Source organism: Schistocerca serialis, chromosome 11 (genome assembly GCF_023864345.2).
Source record: "Schistocerca serialis cubense isolate TAMUIC-IGC-003099 chromosome 11, iqSchSeri2.2, whole genome shotgun sequence".
NCBI classification, from domain to species: domain Eukaryota; kingdom Metazoa; phylum Arthropoda; class Insecta; order Orthoptera; family Acrididae; genus Schistocerca; species Schistocerca serialis.
The window spans coordinates 78234348-78254920 of NC_064648.1; the positions used below are offsets into that span (position 1 = coordinate 78234348).

The 20573-nt window shown below is 40.0% G+C and overlaps 1 protein-coding gene across 1 annotated transcript in view; it reads right to left on the minus strand.

Moving 5' to 3' along the window:
• Window positions 1-20211, minus strand: part of LOC126426470 (protein roadkill-like) — a 31052-nt gene extending 10841 nt beyond the window's left edge. The window contains exons 1-2 of the mRNA XM_050088382.1: window positions 19652-20211; window positions 8106-8261 (exon numbers count right to left, since the gene is read on the minus strand). Coding sequence (XP_049944339.1) covers window positions 8106-8261; window positions 19652-20211 — 716 coding nt within the window. The remainder of the gene's footprint in view (window positions 1-8105; window positions 8262-19651) is intronic.
• Between the last annotated feature and the right edge of the window lie 362 nt (window positions 20212-20573).

The following is a 20573-nucleotide window of genomic DNA, read 5'->3' on the forward strand; positions in this document are numbered from 1 at the left end:
TGCAAATTGTGGAAAGAGCACTAGAATGCGCTGGTACAGAGTACCCCAGCATGTGGATAAAGCAACATCTGTGCATAGAAACATGCACTACATGAACGCTGACTGCGGCATGCACGCTGTGACCCAGAAGTTGCACATGTGCAGGAGCACCGCACGTGTACAGAATTTCTTGCTGGCCCTGCGAAAGCGGAATTTATTACTATCTTAGAAAGCAACAGTAGATCATTTTCGGCTAACCCGGACTGGCTCGAAATTTTGGATACTGTATTGCAACTCTCGATCATGATCCAATCTTTGTGGAACCGTATTCGGTACCTTTTTCTAAACAACAGGCCGTACAGAATGAAACAGATAAGATTATGGAATGAGGAGTGATATAACACAGTAACAGCAAATATATCAGTCCACTTATTGTAAACAAGGATGGAGGAGTACATGTTGGCATTGATGCACAAACTCGAAACAAAGTAAAAAGAGAGGTGGACAGGCCTGAAAATCTGGACAAAATGTTGCAAAAATTTCATAATGAGGTATTTAACCAGCTTCGACATGACTGCTGGCTATTGGCAAATCCCACTAAGTCTAGAATCGTATGAATATAAAGCAATCCTGTTTACCGGGAAATGTTATCGATACAAAGTAGTTCCATTTGGACCGAATACACCTCTGGCAGTGTTTATTAGAGCTCTGGACTTTGTGTTAGGGGAGGAGTTGAGTTCCAGGTTAACTATTTATGTAGATGATTTATTTATATCCAATGAAAACTTGCAAAAAAAGCTCCAAACTGTTGCTCTTCAAGCAGGAGGCATCACTTTAAAATTATAGTGAATATGAACTTGTAAAATTAGAAATTAAATTCTTGAGCCGGCATTAATAGGGACCTGGAGAAAGCTACATGCCTTAGAAAAATTTCCCCCACCAAAAAATAGGAAACAGTTGTAAGCCTTTTTAGGTTGGTGTGGATTTTACAGAAAATTTGTTAAGGGGGCAACCTTTGAATAATCCACACTTGAACAATCTATAAAAAGATTTAGTGCTTTTGTTTGGACAGATGAGAGTCGGCAGGATTGTGAATCTTGAAAGATTAAACTTTGACATGATAATGTTTTACATCACCCAGTACTGTCAGAGACTTTCAATATGAATACTGACAGTAGCACCTATGGGATTGGTATTGAAATTTTCCTGGAGATAAATGGTACAGGAAATTTAGCTCATAGAACTATAGTTTTTGCCAGCAGGGCATTGACAGGAAACAAAAGGAACTACACCATATCAGAGGAGGTAGCCTTGGCCATATTATGGGACCTCAAGAAATTTATAGATTATTGGTGGGGTTTTAAGATCGTAATACACATTGACCACAAAGCTCAAACATTCCTTAAAGATTGTTGCCTTCTACACGGCAGGCTCACCCGATGGGCTTTATACTTGCAACAATTTAATTATGAAATCTGCTATGTAAAGGGTACCAAAAATTAGGTGGCAATGAATTGTCCCAATGGTACTGATGTACCCAAGGAATGCAATGGAGATGGAACTTTCCAAATTAATTACAGGAAGAAGTTCAGGCAAAAATGAATTTGAACAGATTTGCAAAACGTTGCGATATCATCAAAATGAGCATCCAACTTGGAAATCTGTGAAAGTAAATTTTGATTTTTAAAAGTATCTTGTATAAGAGGAAAGGCTTCATTACTGAAGAATGGATGGTGTGTTGGCCTACCCAATTTGATACAGATGTCAGATTATTTTCACTAGCATTGGGCCAAAGGAGTGTCTAGATAAATTGGCTAGTGTTATAGTGATTGCCAATAGTACGAGTCGAAAGGAAATTGAACGTATAAGGTCTTGTGACATCTGCCAGAGAGCTAAGGTAACCAATAGAACTAATCAAGGCCCAATGCAGAACACATTACCTAAAGATACCATGGATTTACTGTCTGTGGACCTGTATGGACCCCTCCCCACAACTTCTGGTAATTGTAAATGTATTTTAGTGATTTTGGAAGTATTTTCTAAATTCATAAAATTGTATCTCCTGAAAAAGGTGACAGCAATGTCAGTATTCGATAGGTTGACTCAGTATTTGAGAACCATTCGAAAACCCAGTGCAGTACTGCCCAATAATGGCTCCAGTTTAATTCCAAAACCTGGAAAGATGGCATGGAGCAGAATGGTGTAGAAACTAAATATATTTCGGCCTACCATCCAGGCAGCAACCCTGTTGAACGGTATACGAGGGAAATAGGGTGGTTATGTAGGACCTATTGTCACCACAACCACTGAGCGTAGGGCAGATTTGTATGTGAATTTGAGAGTTTAATGAAGACCTTGCCTCATGGGTTTACTGAGTTTACACCTGGGGAAATTCTGCTCAATACTAAGAGCAAATGTTTAATTGAGGAAAAACTAGAGTTCCCAACGTTTACAGATTTGGGATTAACCCAGAAGAAAGAATTGGTAAAAGAAAAAACAAAGCCGAAACGAGATCTAAAAGGCACAATAGCAACCTGAAGTTTGCCATATTCAAAATTGGAGACTATGTTCTTCTGAAGACCCATGAATAATCAAGTGAACTTAACCACGAAATTTCTGAATTGATGTATATATAATGGGCCATTCACAGTACAAGACACACATCACAACAATGCCTACTATTTAATATATCCAGAGTCGAAGAAGCTCCTTGATGTCCATAATGTACTGGATCTCAAACTGTATGTACCTAGGAATAAATAAATGAAGGAATCATACCAGACTAAAAATGTATATTATGCTGTAGATGAAATAATGTATCTATCCTATGAAGCTACTATACTGTATTTAACTGTAATTTATGTTCTTATAAAAATGTTGTTAACTATGTAAAATTGCTGTTATTATCTTAGAAGTTTCAGATTCTAAAACCTGTTGTAAAATATGTGAAACCCTGTACTGAAAGGGCTACAGAGCAAATGTTGCCAAATTGAAAAGAAATGTGGAATACCTTAAATACAGAATGGGCAGCACTGAAGACTTGCCAAGGGGGGGCAAAAAAACTGTCTAAAGTAGACTGCCAAAACCCAAAATGGGCAGCCAATTGATTAATGTGATATGTAATTTGTTAATGTTGTTAAATGCAGTGCAAGTTGCTATTGCAGGTAACAAAATTATTTTATTTTCATATCTGTTAGTGTTGTATGTGTTTTGCTACAGTTTTCAAAGAGGGACTGTGTTTTAATTAAATGCAGTAAGAAAAGAATAGTAGGTTCAGTTTAAATATGTTTGTTTATGTAAATATTAAAGAATGGACTACTATTATTAGAATCAGAATTGATAGTTTCCTCCTTTGTAACTTCAAAATCATACTATAGGATGTGTTGCATGTACAATGTCAAATTGCTTGTGATATTTGTAGGGGGTATACTTGTGTGTGTATACCTACATTTCTTGAATGCTTACAAAATGCTACTCAATATGCTCGGCAATACAGATAAATTTTGCTTACTACTCCACTCACTGTTTCACAAAATGAGAGTCAGTTATGACAGGTGTACATAATTGAATAATGTTGCTTATGTCTTGTTTTGGTAATGAAGTGTATAGAGAGTATAGTGTTTTAATGTGTTTTGCAATGTATTCTTTTCATGCTCCACTCTGGATGAGGTGATTATTATTTTCGACTGCTTGGTACCATTAAGGTGTTATTGATGTTTGCCTAGCAGGAATCTTCAGTGAACCATGGGGCATATGTAACATCCATTTTTGACCTATTTTGTATTGATATTTCTATTTGTAGAGTTGCTTATGTAGAGTGCTGTATCTGTCATATGTAGAGTGTTTTATCTGTCATGGAAATTCTTTGATAACGTATACATATTTCAGTTATGTGAACTTTTGGAACAAAGTTTAAATTAAGCTTGTTAATGTAAAGAACTACTGGAATTATTATTATGTGATGTACTGTAAATGACTTTGTCCATAGTTAGGGAATGCAGGGTTGAATGTAAAAAGTGTGGGGAATCCCTGCAGCTACGGAAGTAGCCTGGCAGAATGTAAAAGGTGTCATTCACGCAAGCGGCAACTCGTCCCTTGCGACGGCTAAGGAGTCTGGCCAGAGCAGTGCTGTGGTTAATATCTCGCTAGCAGTAGCGGAACATTGTAGTTCATATTCTTGGAGTGTTGAGGCAGAGGAACTTAAGAGTGTTATATATGGACCTTGGATGCTGCATTTGGTGATATCATTATAATGGCATTGCTTTTGGCCCTGCAAAAATATAATTCCGATGCCAAGAAGATCTATAACAGGGTGAGGCCAACACTACTGCCATGACTACATCACTGCCATGTTAACAGCCACTGCAAATCATGCCACCAGTGCCACCAGCTTTCCACCGAAATGTTTATATTTGGCACTCTGTAAATGGACCAGGTATTTGTGAAATTTGGTCGATTTTAATAATAATCGTGGTATTGCTAAAAGCTCTATCTTGCACCTGTGATTATCCCAAATCACAAACCTCACCAGGAATCCTACCCTAGTGAATTTAATTCCGAGTGTGCTAATTGATTATGAAAAGACTATTCAGCAGCTGTAAAAATAGTTTTGATTGCTTTCTGATGTGTGGAGATGTGTTTAAAGTTCAGTTTTATAGTTTGAGAAATACTACACTGCCAGGCCGTTTTTAAATCGATCTGCAATCATATTCTTAAATAATTTGCCTTACTTAAAAAGGTACCAGTAAATAGTAAAGTTGTTAGTTAAAAGAATAATAGTATTGAATAGAAGTAAAAAAAGATTATTAATTATGCACTTTGATCAGAATTACAAGGCTTTATCACTGTTCATTTTATGAGTTGGTGTTCGAACTTGAATTTAATATTGTGTTGGCATTTGCACAACCATATTTTGAGAAGGTTAAAAGACTGCTTTTCAAAGCACAGTTATTATTTGAAGAGTTATAGTTTGTTGTGCTTCACTTAATGAATAATTATTCATGAGAATACTCACCATTTCCCATACACACTTGTGTAGTTTTGTTAATGAGCATGGTTCATCAAACCATTAAAGTTTAATAGCCCTCATGTGCTAGGTTAGTTGGTTAATGAAGCAAAGCAAAGGTCCCTCCAGAGCCAGTGTAGTTAGATTTGCTTTCTGTTTAATTGCTTCAAACTGAGCTCAAGAAAGAAATATTTACTGTGTTAGCTATTTTAATGCAACCTGGTTCGTGTAATGGCATAGAGAAACTGTACTAAGCAATGATGTTATAGAGTATGATCATAATAAACCCCGATTTAAATCAGAATCATTTCATTTCATGCTCTGCCCTCTTTAGTAATGCTATTAGTTTCATGTGTGTTGGTGACTGGTTGTACTGACTGCTGCATCTAGTTCATTCAAGGTACATCGTCTTGACTTCCAAGTTAGTACCACATTTATCTGCAAGGTTAGGTTACTGTGTTGTAGTGCAAACAGATATCAAGAAAGAGTTTAGTAGGCGTTAAGGAAACTTAGGTTAGCCTTAGCACTGCCTTGAGCTTTATTACATTGTTTGACAAAAATTCCTAATTAGGCTGGTGACATATTAATACGTAATATTACGACTTGCTTTTGTGCTGGAGAACATCTGTTCCTCACCCATCTTTTTAGTGTTGGTTATACTCTGCTGGAGTGTTTTGGAAATAAATCCCAGTCAAACAGATTGATTATACTGTTCCCATTAGGTTATCTCACGGTCACAACTTTCTCAAAAATTCCTCAGAGAGGTTTAATGTAATCACTGACTGTCGTTTATGGTGGTCTGTGTTACCATTACAAGCACTCCTTTTGGAGGAGCCCTCCTGCACCATTCCACCACATGTGGATGGCTGACTTGCTGCAAGGCTGTGCCCTATATTCTGTGACATTTGTATGGCTCATTCTGTATCTTGGCATTTTCAGCTCTTAAGGAGGGAGTCAGAGCTTTAGTTGGTAAAGACACTTCCAGCTGGAGTACATCACAACCAGACACACATTCTGGAATCAGGTATTGGATTTTAAGGTGTAACCAGGACCAGACACACAGTCAGATCACAATTTAGTTATGACAATGAGTGAAGTAAATTTTAAGATAGTTGTTACGAGAATTCAGTGTGTAAATAAATAGGATACTGAAGTACACAGGAATGGAATGTGAATTTTAACTTCTATGAGTCTCTAGATAATGCGACAATGAATGGCGATCAAATGAATTTTCACGTTTGTCTATATAATCGATGAGACACAATTCATAACAACAGACAGCCAGAAAAAGACATCCAAACACTACAGAAGTGACCAAGCACTGGTAAGTGCGATAGCTTACACACAACGAGCTAAACAGCTCATGAATACAACTTACTGACAAAAATAACAACATCCAGAAGAATGGAAGACAAAAGTTGATGATCTGTTTGAGGATGCTAAGTTTGGAGTAATGGATCCAGGGAGGTCAACTCGAACTTCAACCTTATAGTGGCAGGAATGTGTGAGAAAAATCAAGAGATATTTATTGGATTTGTCGATCTTTACATGACATTTGACAGCATGAATCAGTGAATTTTTTTTTCTAAAAGCTACGTATATGGAACAGCAGATAACACAGAATATGAGCAATAATCAACAAGAATTGGTACTCTGAATCAAAGATGATTAAAGAAAAGGATGCAGGTAGTCTCTACAAATGTTCAGATGAACACTGAAGAATCACTGGTTGAATTGAAGAAACTTCCAGGAATTTAATTAAAACTGAAGGTGAAAACGATTTCGTTTAATAAAACTCACTGGTGATATTTCTGTGCTCACTGAAAGTCCGAATGAATCACGAGAGTTTATGAATGTAATAAATAGTTGAATGAACACTGATTCAGGTTTAATGAATGGAAGAAAGAGGAAAGTATTGCGGAGTAGCAGAAATAACATTGGTGGCAATGTTTACATCAGAATTAAGGACCACACAGTAGACTGCTTGTAGTGACTATTACACATGAAGCTAATTTACACTGAGGGACAGAGCGTGGTTGTTATAAGGAGTAACGTTGCATGGGAAAGCAGGAGATTCCTTGTAAAACAAAGTTAGTAATACCAAGGATAGGCCTTAATTTGTGTTGGATGTCCCTTAATGTATGTTTGGAGCACAATACTGTATAAAAATTAATCGTGGATTATGGAAAAAAAACAAGAGGGGAATCGGAGCATTCTAAATTCGGTGCTATAGAAGGATGTTTAAACTAGGTGAACTCTTAACAGAGCTGTGGAACGTCTGTGCAGAACAGGTGAGGATAGTGTGATATGTGGAAAACTGTGACAAGTACGAGGGTCAGCATAGTAAGTTATATTTGAAGGCATCAGGGAATAACTGCTGTGGCACTAGAGGTAGTTGTTGAGGTTAAAAACTGAAGGGAAAGACAGAGAGAGGAATGCTTACCACAAATGACTGGATTCTGGGTGCTCATGGCACTATAAATCTGTTGCTCACACAGACAGACACATTGTCAACAGGAGGCAGAGTTTCCCCTTTGCATGTCTGTGGTTACTGGGACTGGTGTTACAGCAGTGGGGCAACCAAGGTGGACCACTCCCTGACAAGCTAAGGCTCTGCTGACGTTTGCTTCTGGCTGGTGCTTGCAGAGTGTATTTTTTTGTTACTAACAGAAACTTTATAGCAAATTATTGGGTTATTTTTCCTGTCTCATTCCTGACGAGAACCAAAAACGGTCTCATAAATATGTGTTTATGTGTGACCTCTGCTAGACCATTGCAATACATCTAGAGTAACATACAATTATCTCATTTGACATAGTGTCACACATTCAGTGCACTCATACTCTACCTGCCACTAAATTTTCTGTGTATGACATTGCATGAATTATTGTTGGCATTGGTTTGCTGATCTTGATGAGAATAAGTTACTGAGCTGTTGACAATAACTATTTTCTCTACCAACCTATTCTTAATTAACCTCTCTCCCATGATACAATGATCTAGTCCTGAGGATACCACCCATGAATGTATGTTCTGATGCTTTTCAGTATTTATGTCTGATCTACCATATAATGGTGTGTGTGTGTGTGTGTGTGTGTGTGTGTGTGATGATGGAACTCACCGCATTCGAGAGACAGTTGCCTCATCAGGTGGAGGAGTCGTGGGCCGCGCAGCAGCAGGTGTCTGGCGAGGTGCGCTGGCAGAGTTGGCGGCAGCGGCAGCGCCGGAGGTGGTGGTGGTTCTGGTTGTGGTACTCAGCTCTGTAACGACTGGTGCGCTGCACATACAGAGAGGCAGGATGTGAGCTGGCTGGCGTTTCCTCGTGGGGATTTGGGGGTGCCTCCCTATGGCCAGCACTACTGAGGGACCATCCACACACTGGCAACTATATGGACGACATGTGCCACATATGGGGACAGGGCTCCCGTTAATACAAATGAATGACCAGTAAGCTAGTAACTATCAGCTGCACCACCCGAGCTTCCCACGGCAATCGCCGAACATGATACAACAGGTAGTTCAAAACAAAGTGCAGTCAGAAGGTACATACAATGCCCAACATTTGCAAAAACTCAATTACAGAATTACTGGAGGGGTCAGCTCAGGTACTATCACCATCAAATCTATCCAAATGGCCTGAATTCCACTCCACCTAAATTGTATGCACCCACATAATGTTACAGTCTTACAGTCCCTCCGATCTCTTTTCGGTACGGGCATTTCACTCTACAAAATGGTTACTACAAGACACTGCTTGAAGAAATTGATCTGTAACACTGAGTCCACAATCAGACTAATGTCACGATAATGTAAATATCACGAAACCTGGTATAATTAGGTGACAGTCTTCAGCACTTGTAAACTCAAGTTTATTGCAATAAATGTCATTCCAGAAACTAAGTTTCAACTTGAAATTACATGACGAAGACATTTGTATTAGACTAGCATCCAGGATTCCAATTAATCAACTACTGTCTCTGTTAAGTAAGTATGAAAGATCTTAAATATCATTTTGGCCACATGTAAGCATGTGTGTGCAATTGTTGAAATGACATAGCATAAAGTTTTGTGTTAGATTATTCAAACCCAGCAAGTAATAGGATTGTTAACTAAGGGCAATAATACATTACATATCCAAATATAGCAAGATGAGAATCTGAAATGTTGAGAAAGAATTTTGTACCTTTACTGGGATTTGAATCCAGCACATATTGTTTTCTAACCACAAATACACATTAAACATCTGCTTACTTTAGCTGTAGCGAGATGTGCACATGTCTGAAACGGAAATAACTTAACAGAAAGTTGTGTGTGGAGTGGGAATCTAAGCCTGCATGCTGCATGCCTGCATGCATCATCGTTGTTGACTGCACACAAGAAAATGTTTATTATCGAATTCCTTTTTGCCAGTTGCTACGAGTGACATGTCTTAACTTGAAATGATGGCTTGAAAAGTTGTGTGTGACACAGTTGAAATCAACACCACCTGTCATTGTTGACAAGACACGTAGAGGCGATAAAAATCAAAATTACTTTTCTCCTTTGTTTGATGAGCACATATTACTATTTCAAATGACACAATGAAGTTATTTGCAGACAACCACGAATACAACAGATGCTAACTACTATGGACATATCCCTGGGAACAATTTCTTAGCACAAAAGACCTTTGTCACACCAGATGCATACTGTTACATTCCGAGGACTCATTAGCCTCTGATTGTACATTTTTTTCTCAGGACCATACATTTTCGTTTTTTGAAGTTAAGGCCCAATGGCTCAAATGTCCACCCAACCACCCTGGTTTACATTTTCCTTTTTTTTCTTAAACTGATCAATGCAAATGCTGTGACCTTTCCCTTGAAATGCCACTATTTCCTTTCCCACATTTGAGTGCTGTAGATTCTGCTTTGTCTCTTATGGTCTTGCAGTCGATAGGACGTTTAACACTAAATTACTTCTTTCTTTCTTCCGCAATAGTTGCTATTGAATTAAAGTGTTGTGTGATGGTTAACTGGTCACATTTCATGACGTTTGGCAGTAATCAATTGGGCCATACTGGTAAACCACCACATCAAGACTAATCAACTCAAAATGAGCAAATTATTTTCTGATTTGATTTTTTCAGCGCACTTACCACATACACGCACAAAATACTTCGTGTACCATTTTTGAAGGCTTAAACAACAATCTTCATGACCGTCAAGTGTACAACATTCAATAAGTCACTCCAAGAATAATTTATAACTTCAAATAAAAAATTATGGTTGAAAACTAAACTTATTGCAACCTGTAGGAGACGTGTAAAGCAAAATCTCTATGATCTTATGGGGGTGAAGCTGACTCCTGCACGTGGTGCCCCTGCATAGGTACTGGACTAGATTCTCCAGTACTGAACTGAACGTCAGCATTCCAAAAGCATTGCATTATAGGTTTCACTATGAATGGAAACCAAAGGTCTTTATCAAGACCTCACCTTGTGATTGTATCAATCAACATAGAAGGATTGTCTGTTGCCAAAGAAGAACTCCTGCAACATATTGCCAAGGAACCTAGGTGTGATATTTTATGTATACAAGAAACCCATCGAGATGACACCATGAGAAGACCAAAAATCCTTGGGATGAAACTGGCAGTTGAGCGACCCCATAGACAATATGGCAGTGCTATCTTTGTGAGGAACGATATAGCTGTTCTCTCTACCTCACTTACAGAATTCAACAATATTGAAATACTGTCTGTAGAACTGAATGGTTGTATTGTGTCGTCAATTTACAAACCCCCAGGAGCAGATTTCCAATTTTCACCTACAGACAACTACACCAATCAAGAAGCTCACTTTATTGTTGGAGATTTCAATAGTCATAGCAGTGTTTGGGGTTATGCTGAGGACGACAGTAATGGTGAAGCAGTTTTGACTTGGGCTGATACCAACCATCTTAATCTTGTCCATGATAATAAACTCCCACCATCTTTTAACAGTGGGCGTTGGAAACGTGGGTATAACCCCGACTTAATTTTTGTTAGCGAGAACATAGCTCACCAATGCAGAAAAACTGTGCTAAATCCGATACCAAATACTCAACACCGCCCCATAGGCTGCCAAGTGTTTGCAGCCATTACTCCTAGAATCACATCATTCCGAAGGCGATACAATTTCAAGAAAGCAGACTGGCAGAAGTTTGCTGATCTCCTTGACTCAGAAGTTTCACGCATAGAACCCTCAGTTTCCAACTATGATGAGTTTGTAGAAGCCGTGAAAAGATGCTCAAGACTCTCAACTCCCAGAGGCTGTCGAGTTAACTACATACCTGGCTTGACAGAAGAATCCGTGAAGCATCTACATAACTATATCCAACTTTTCAATGATAATCCTTACAGCATTGAAACCTTAACTGCTGGCCAAAATTTATCCTCAGCCTTAGCCAAATCCAAAAAAGAACGATGGATAGAGCTACTCGAGAACCTTGATATGTCTAAAAGCAGTCAGAAAGCCTGGCAGTTGCTGCGACGCCTGAACAACGACCCTGTCCACAATCATGGCCATGCAAACATTGCACCAGATCAAATTGCTCATCATCTAGTTCAGAATGGAAGGGTCAATTGTTCTAGAGATAGAACAAAACTCAAAAGAGAACCTGAACGTGAAAACAACCATATATCAAATGACTTCATCTTACAAGAACTCAGAACCGCAATTCAGAAATGCAAAAATGGTAAAGCGCCTGGTCTAGACGACCTAATGATTGAGCAAATTAAACATTTTGGTCCCATCACGGAAAGATGGCTTCTGCAATTCTATAATGGTTGTCTGAAGCGGAAACAGATCCCTGCCATCTGGAGGAAAACTAAAGTTATTCCCTTACTAAAACCTGGAAAGGGTGCAGCTGATCCCAAGAACTACCGACCGATTTCGCTCCTTTGCCATTTGTATAAAATCTATGAAAGAATGTTGCTAAATAGACTCACTCCCATTGTTGAAAAACAACTCATACCTCAACAAGCAGGTTTCCGACCTGGAAAGAATTGTACAGCACAAGTCCTTAATCTGACTGAACATATTGAAGAGGGATATGAGAAAGGATACATTTCCGGGGCTGTCTTCGTGGATCTCACAGCAGCATATGACACCATTCAACATCGACAATTATTGCACAAAGTCTATTACATCACTAGAGACATTAATTTCACCAGAACTGTGCAGACACTTTTGGAAAACCGACGTTTCTATGTGGAGTTCCAAGGAAGAAAGAGTAGATGGAGAAGTCAAAGGAATGGCTTGCCTCAGGGTAGTGTCCTTTCCCCCATATTGTTCAACATATTTACAAATGACCAGCCTCAACCTTCTCTTACAAAGAGTTTCATCTATGCAGATGATCTTGCCTTAGTCACACAAGCCAGAGATTTTGACACAGTAGAAAACCAGCTTACTGTTGCTCTCAAGGACCTATCTGAGTACTACAGAGTCAATAACTTAAGACCGAACCCTGCTAAAACTCAAGTTTGTGCTTTCCACCTACGCAATCGAGAGGCCTATAGAAAACTTACAGTGTTTTGGGAAGATCAAGAGCTTGAACATTGTTTCTACCCCAAATATCTGGGTGTCACCTTAGATCGAACGTTGACCTACAGAAAACACTGCACTAACACCAAGCAGAAAGTTGCTGCTCGTAACAACATCCTGCGGAAGCTCACTGGCAGCGTTTGGGGTGCAGATCCCAAACTACTAAGAACATCAGCCTTGGCCTTGTGTTATTCCGCAGCTGAATACGCATGTCCTGTATGGTACAAGTCATCTCATGCAAAGCAGGTTGATGTGGCCCTGAACGAAACCTGCAGGACAGTAACGGGATGCCTCAAAGCTACACCTATTGATAAACTCCATAAACTAGCAGGTATTGCCCCTCCAGACATAAGGCGTGAAGTCGCAGCCAAACTTGAGAGACATAAAGCAGATCATAACACCGATCACCTGCTACATGGATACCAGCTACCAATTAGTAGACTCAAATCTAGGAGGAGCTTCATGAGAACTACTACACCCCTCACCGGTCGGACTGGAGCAGCCAGACTATCTCAGTGGACAGCAAAATCTGACAGTAACGATTGGATGACTCCTTCTGAGACCCTTCCTCCTGGTGGAAATCAAGTCTGGACAGTGTGGAAGTCTCTAAATCGGCTCAGGAGTGGCGTCGGACGAACTAAGGACAATCTGTTTAAATGGGGCTTCATGAAGGAATCTTCCACCTTGTGTGACTGCGGAGAAGAACAGACAACCAAACATTTAATTAACTGTCCTAGATGTCCTGTATCATGTTCCACACAAGAGCTTGTTGATGTTTCAGACAATGCTGCTGCCGTTGCACAATTTTGGGCTAATACCGTTTAGTTTGTTCTTTTATGATTTGACCTGATTTGTTATATTGTATATATTGTAAATATTGTTGTAATGTTTTTGACTCGAAATAAATAAATAAATATGATCTTATGCATGAATCTACTTGTTTCAGTAAAATTATGGGTGGCCCTTTTAGGCAATGTGCATCAATGTAGTATGCTACATAGAAAAAATTATGGACTTTCTTATGCAATTGCACAATACTTTTTTTTAGGCCTCCTTTTACCACCTGGAATTTATCTGGAGGGATTATCTGTGCTACGTAAGCTACGTTTACTGAAGACAAGTCTCGTCTTTGCGAAGACCGGTGGTGTTAATAGTAACAGAAGAAACTACAATAATGAATGACCTCTTCAAAAAAACATTATATTGGATAAACAAAGCTGCTTAATACCACCTCAAAGTAAAAAATAAATTTCTTCAGAAATTATAACAAAAGGAATCCACTTCGAGAATAACAATGGACCCATTCTCAGAACAACAACGACTGCCTATGATTGACTTCCTTATAAATCAAATGCATCTCTTCTCTTAGTAAAATTATTCGCCCCTAGCACAAAAATAAAGAACTAGAAAATAATTAACTTTCCTTGACACAATACCACACTACTGCAGTTATTAATACAACAAAGGTACCCAGAGAACGTTCTGGAAGTTTGGTTGATACTTGCCACCGAGTTTTTTTGTATGATCTAGTGCTGGTGCAACCTAAACTCTTACAAGATCACAGCTGCTCAGGTGGGAGAAACATTTCCTGCAGAAATTTCCATAGGCTACGATAATGCCAGTAAGGCAGCTGACAATTATGTGATTTTATTTCAGCGATTACAAAATCAAGTCAAAAGTACACATTAGGTAGGTAAGGCCACTAGTGAAAGTTTATCACGGGTTAACAAGGAAAAGAATGTTTTGTAAAGGCTGTAATTAACCTCCAGGGAAAGGGAACGCTCATCCAGTGAGAAGCATCCTTCATTAACAACAAAACAATGGCACTGGACCGAAAGTTTGGTGGTCTGTTAAAATGGCTCTAGCTTCATATGATTAAGCTCTGTGTTCGAGTCACTGATCAGCCGAACACTAAACAACTATGAAAAGACCCTCTTAGCTTCTGTTGAGTTCAGTTAAACAACACAGTCCGACAATTAGAAGCTCACCATCAACCTTTCCTATACCAGAAATTTTATTTCATTACTGAACCAATGATCATGTAAAGTCACGGCACACTTATTTGAACTTGCAATGTTGAAAATGTTGGTGCTGAACTGAGAATCTAACTCAGATATCTCTTTCTGCCATTTTGAACTCTTTTCGGGCGATACAGTTCCATCATTTTGTTGTGTCTGCAACATTCCATAGTCATCCAGGTTTCAATGAAAGGCACAGGTGTCAGGTTTTAAATACTAGTTGGGTACAAAAATTTTCACTGTGGGATTTCAAGTTGTAGCACTGCAAGTAATAGGTGAAAAGCAATTATGATTTTTAGCATTTGTGCATGCAATGTCAACAATAACAATTGGTGCCAGTTACAACTCTGAATCAGGAACAGAACTTTTTGGCCTATCATTTCAGATTTGTAAATACCACTCCTAGTGACTGGTGGAAAAGTATTTGGTAGTGAACACCTCTTCGTGTGTAGACAGTGGTGGTAGCATGTACAGGGTAAAGAGTCCCAGTCAGCACAGAACTTTTCCTCGCATAATTTCTAGTTCAGACACAAGCATATCTCACTAGTGGTGAAATAAACTGACATTGTGGATATATATTTGGCTAGAAAACAGCATGATATGTGCTGAGTTCGGAACGCAGCGGGGGAATACTTTGTTGTATAATCATTTCAGTTTCATCATCCCTCTAGTGGTGAAAAATTTCGATACATAAAATTACAAGATTTTATTGTGAGTCATTCACAAACCCTGTCCAAAACAAAACCTTATGCCTCATCATATCAAGTTTGAACAAGTGCAATGCTGTTACATGTGGTTAAAATGATAGGTAAGATCTCTCATGCTTTGTTAGCAAAGACAGTAGTGACCGGATTGGAGTCCTGGGTTCCAGTCCAATACAGAAGAATGTAGTTTGAAGCGGAATCTTGCTTTTTGAAGTGTCATTTATTGTAATTAACTTTAGTTTACAAGCACTGAGGACCGCCATCTCTGGTAATGGGTTTTCTGATAATTACGTTATTGTGGTATTGGTTTTCATATGGACAATAGCAGGAAAGGGCAGTTTTCTCTAGTGGTCTCTTGTAGTAATGATTTTGTGTAGTGAAATGACTGTATGAGAAAGAACAGCCTAACTGCAAGACAGTTATGTGGCTGCATACAAACCAGGTGGAATGCAGTTCAGGTCATTTGGCTACTTCTGAGCATAGTAACACATGCATATAAAACAGGCATAACACTCGTCTGGCTGTGAAATTTTTTTTAATGTAATTAATGTTACACTTTGATCATCAGACATCGTTCAAAGCCTGTTTTAAAAACTGGCCTTTGAAAGGTACAGAAAACAAAATTGTTCACAGCGTGTTTCAAGCTCAGCTGGGAAAGGAATTTAGTACAGCGGACAGTGCAGCAAGGTGAAACTCGTGATTTGACACCAGAAAGAGGCTGTGGCGGAGCAACAGTTACTTGTCATAACAGTATTATCACATTAATCTAAATTTCATTCATTAAATATGAATGACAGAAATTTACATTTTTCAAGTGAGCATCCTCATTTGTAAGCACATATGAAACCAGGAGGTTAGTTAATGTAAGCTGTGTCATTCCCCAATCCAATCATGGGAAAACAAATACTAATATGTCGCGCATCGTGTGTTGTGTTTTGCGTTTGCACATCCACGTTTGTGTGTAGAGGGGGGGAGGGGGGGGGGGGGGAGGTGGAGGCGGAGGCGATGAGCAATGTTTGTGATTGATGATACTGTAGTCCGTAAGTTGTGCTGTGAACTTTGTACTGAAATAAAATTAAGTTTGTCCTCCACATACAGTAAATGGTTTAAATGGCTCTGAGTACTATGGGACTTAACATCTATGGCCATCAGTCCCCCTAGAACTTAGAACTATTTAAACCTAACTAACCTAAGGACAGCACACAACACCCAGTCATCACGAGGCAGTGAAAATCCCTGACCCCGCAGGGAATCTAACCCAGGAACCCAGGCGAGGGAAGCGAGAACGCTACCGCACGACCACGAGCAGTGGACCCACACACAGTAGGCATGAATTGTAAATTCCGTGAGAATCTAATGTCTAGAAGGCCTGGCATGGATACATGGGGGAGGAGATTGCGAGATATCCTCCCCAAGAAATGGGAAAAAACTGTATCACTTCACTGTATGAAATAAAAAATAAATCTGCTTACATGTGGTTTTATACATCTTATTTTTATTATTATTAAAACACTAGGCACCTGTGGTGTATAAAGTTTTGAGTGTGACACTAAGTATAATTTGAGTGGGAGTGGTGGCGGGGGGCAAGTGGAATCAGTGAAAGACCAAGGCAGTTCCAGAACCAAATAATGTATGTGTGTTTGCAGCTGACACCCAATAGTGTGGGAAGTATGAGGCCGTGAACTAGGTGAAGATCATTAATTATGACAAGAATCTAATATACATCAGCAAGAGAATTTGTAAAATGTACACAAAGAATACTGTTAGTAAAAAGATTACCGTTAACAAAAACTTTTTCAAACTTAGGACCTTGGTCATTTTCCACAGTGTGCAGAACGAGTTTGGAGTAATGTAGAGAAATATATTTACGTGTTCCATATCAAATTTTTTTTCAAGAACATAAATAACAATTGTAGTATGTTTGTTGTTTATTGTAGTATGTTTGTTGTTTGAAACATGAATTTTTATGATAATTTTTATTGAATAAAACAGAAAAACACTGAATGATTTACAATACTGGCTATAAGTTCATTACAATTGGTTCAGGGAATGCACATAGTGTCATCTGAAACACAAGATTTCTGATATGCGAAATAGCACATAAAATGCTACATAAGTATTAAAACCTAAATGAAAAATTAATCATAATTTATCAGTGTTAGTAGCTAGTAGACTTTTATGGACATATGCAATTGTAAAATGGTGCAGAATACAGGTAACTCTGGTCGCAGAGAGACTTCAATGCTCACAGAAATCAGAGGCACAATAGCAACAACAGTGGACGGGATAGATAATGTCATAAGTTGTGCCACAGTAGAATGAAAGTCTGTAGTGTTCACTGGGTGGCTATCGAAAAGCCATGGAGCAATCGAGACACGCAGACGGGTCGGATATCTGTTCATTGAAGATGCCGTAAAGCATGGTATTCTGTGTCACACAGAAGGAAATGTATCGAAATACTGTGTGAGCTTTATCTAACGGCTGAATAGAGATGTCAACCAAATGAGGTGAGAAGACTCAATTTTAGGCAACCAGCCGGAACTGCCTCGAGGACTGGCTTGTCTGGTGAGGTGGTCCCAGGGTGCGAGAGGTGTGAGCAGCCATACACTGGAGCACCGATGCTTACTTCACCTAGTTTTCTGAACACCTTCCATACAAGCCGTGACAGCAGATTATTCTTTTATGTAACAGTAAAGGAAACAAAAGAAAAATTCTGAGTAGGTATTGAAGTCCATGGAGAAGAAATAAAAACTTTGAGGTTCGCCGATGACATTGTAATTCTGTCAGAGACAGCAAAGGACTTGGAAGAGCAGTTGAACGGAATGGACAGTGTCTCGAAAGGAGGATATAAGATGAACGTCAACAAAAGCAAAACGAGGATAATGGAATGTAGTAGAATTAAATCATGTGTTGTTGAGGAATCAGATTAGGAAACAAGACGCTTAAAGTAGTAAATGAGTTTTGCTGTTTGGGGAGAAAAATAACTGATGATGGTCGAAGTAGAGAGGATATAAAATGTAGACTGGCAATGGCAAGGAAAGCGTTTCTGAAGAAGAGAAATTTGTTAACGTCGAGTATACATTTAAGCGTCAGGAACTCCTTTCTGCAAGTATTTGTATGGAGTGTAGCCATGTATGGAAGTGAAAGGTGGACGATAAATAGTTTGGACAAGAAGAGAATAGAAGCTTTCGGAATGTGGTGCTACAGAACAATGCTGGGTAGATCACATAACTAAGGAGGAGGTATTGAATAGAATTGGGGAGAAGAGGAGTTTGTGGCACTACTTGAACAGAAGAAGGGATCGGTTGGTAGGACATGTTCTGAGGCATCAAGGGATCACAAATTAAGCATTGGAGGGCAGTGTGGAGGGTAAAAATCATAGAGGGAGACCAAGAGATGCATACATTAAGCAGATTCAGAAGGATGTAGGTTGCAGTAAGTACTGGGAGACGAGGAAGCTTGCCCAGGATAGAGTAGCATGGAGAGCTGCATCAAACCAGTCTCAGGACGGAAGACAACAACAACATTCCCTTACAGCAATTAAAATCCCTTATGTACTGTTTCGATTTGGAGAGAACGAAGAATTATGTTGGGATACTTGCTGACATGGCTTGCACACAGAAATAGGTGACACACAAACTATGCAACAGAGACAAAGCTGTAGTACTGAGGTGTGAATAGTGGACAATCTGATAATCTGCTTTTCTACATGACGAAAATGCCACAGGTCAACATCAGCAATCGAAATTTGTAAAAAGTTGCCACCATCCTATATAATCATTCCGCAGTACACTACCTTGCTCGAGGTGTCGATTGTAAGTGACTTACTTTGTTGTCATCTTAATGCAGCGTGACAGTATTCAAAGGTGTCTCAGTGTCATCAGCCACAGAGGCACTGAACAACTTTAAACACTACTTTATGTGAACAGGCTTACAGCAACCAGTACAGGCTGCCGGTTGCAAACCACACCCCTCACTGCGTCTGAGCCTGTGCTGGGCAATACAGCTTTGTGTCCACAGCAGTCTGGCTCATGCTCTATTCACACAGTGAGTGTACCCTCTGTCATGACAGTTGATGCTAAAACCGAAACAACCACTTTATGTATACATGTAATTTAACAGGATAATGCCTACAAACTGGCTGATGATTTTTGTTAGCTAACATACCTGATAATGAAGTGGGTTCAGTTTAGGGATTCACTGAAACTGCTACAAGAGAGCAATGATAGCACTGTGAGCTATCGTTAATTGACTGTCTATGATGCTGATTTTTTACAGCAGATACAAATGTAAAGAAACTCAGTGGCAAAAATTATTGCCTTGGAAACACAAACACATCCAGAACTGAGAGACAGGAATGAGAGGTTTTCCTCACGCTCACCTGCTTTTTGGTGGTGGATCGTACAGCAACCGGCTCACTTCGATCAAGTCTTCCGGCTGCTTCCGCATCGCATCTGCCCACCCCTGAGTGGCCATCACCTCGAACGGACAGGTCTTAATGAATGCCAGTGCAGCGTGCTTGGGGTCACTGCAGGAGTGGCGGACTGCGAGTACGGCTGCGGCCGCCGCGGTCTCGACAGTCAGCTGAGCGGCCACCTGCCGCTCGCACTCCGCCTTCAGCCGCGACACCCCGTACTTATCCGCTGCGGCCAGCAGCTGGGGGGCCGTGCCGGGCAGCTGGGGGGCCTGCAGGGTGTACAGGTAGGAGACCAGCTGCCTCAGCACCGGGCCCCCCACGTCCGGGATGCTCACCGCGCCGGTGCTAGTCTCGAGGGTGTCGTGCGCGAACATGGCCGCGAACACAGGGCTCCTGTCCGCCAGGACGGCCCTGTGCGCCACCAGCCGAGTGTCACCTGCCTCGAGTGTCACCATGGCGTCGTCCCCGGCGTCCAGGAGTGCACCCAGGTCCACTGTCTCCGTCACGTCCTTAACTGCTTCCATTGCGGACGATTCTGAAACACGGCAACGCGGAGCAGCACTTTCAGCATAAAGGTGACTGACGATACTTCTACGAGAGACAGGCACACCTGTCTGCAGCGATAGTTGATAAATATGGTCCATCACCAGTCAGTTCCAGCAGTATCACACCCTTTCTGTCAGACTGGTGCCATTGGTGAGTAACTGCAAATCTTTAGTAATAACATTTTCAAGAGTTCATTACATTTCAGCACATTTCATTTGGAGTACAAGCTCCAGATGCGGCAAAGACATTATCTCCAAATTTTTTCTACAGCGAAATGTTGTTTGGTCTGGAAACGGTTGAAAATGGACATCTACCAAAATTTAAGGTTGTAAAGATCTAT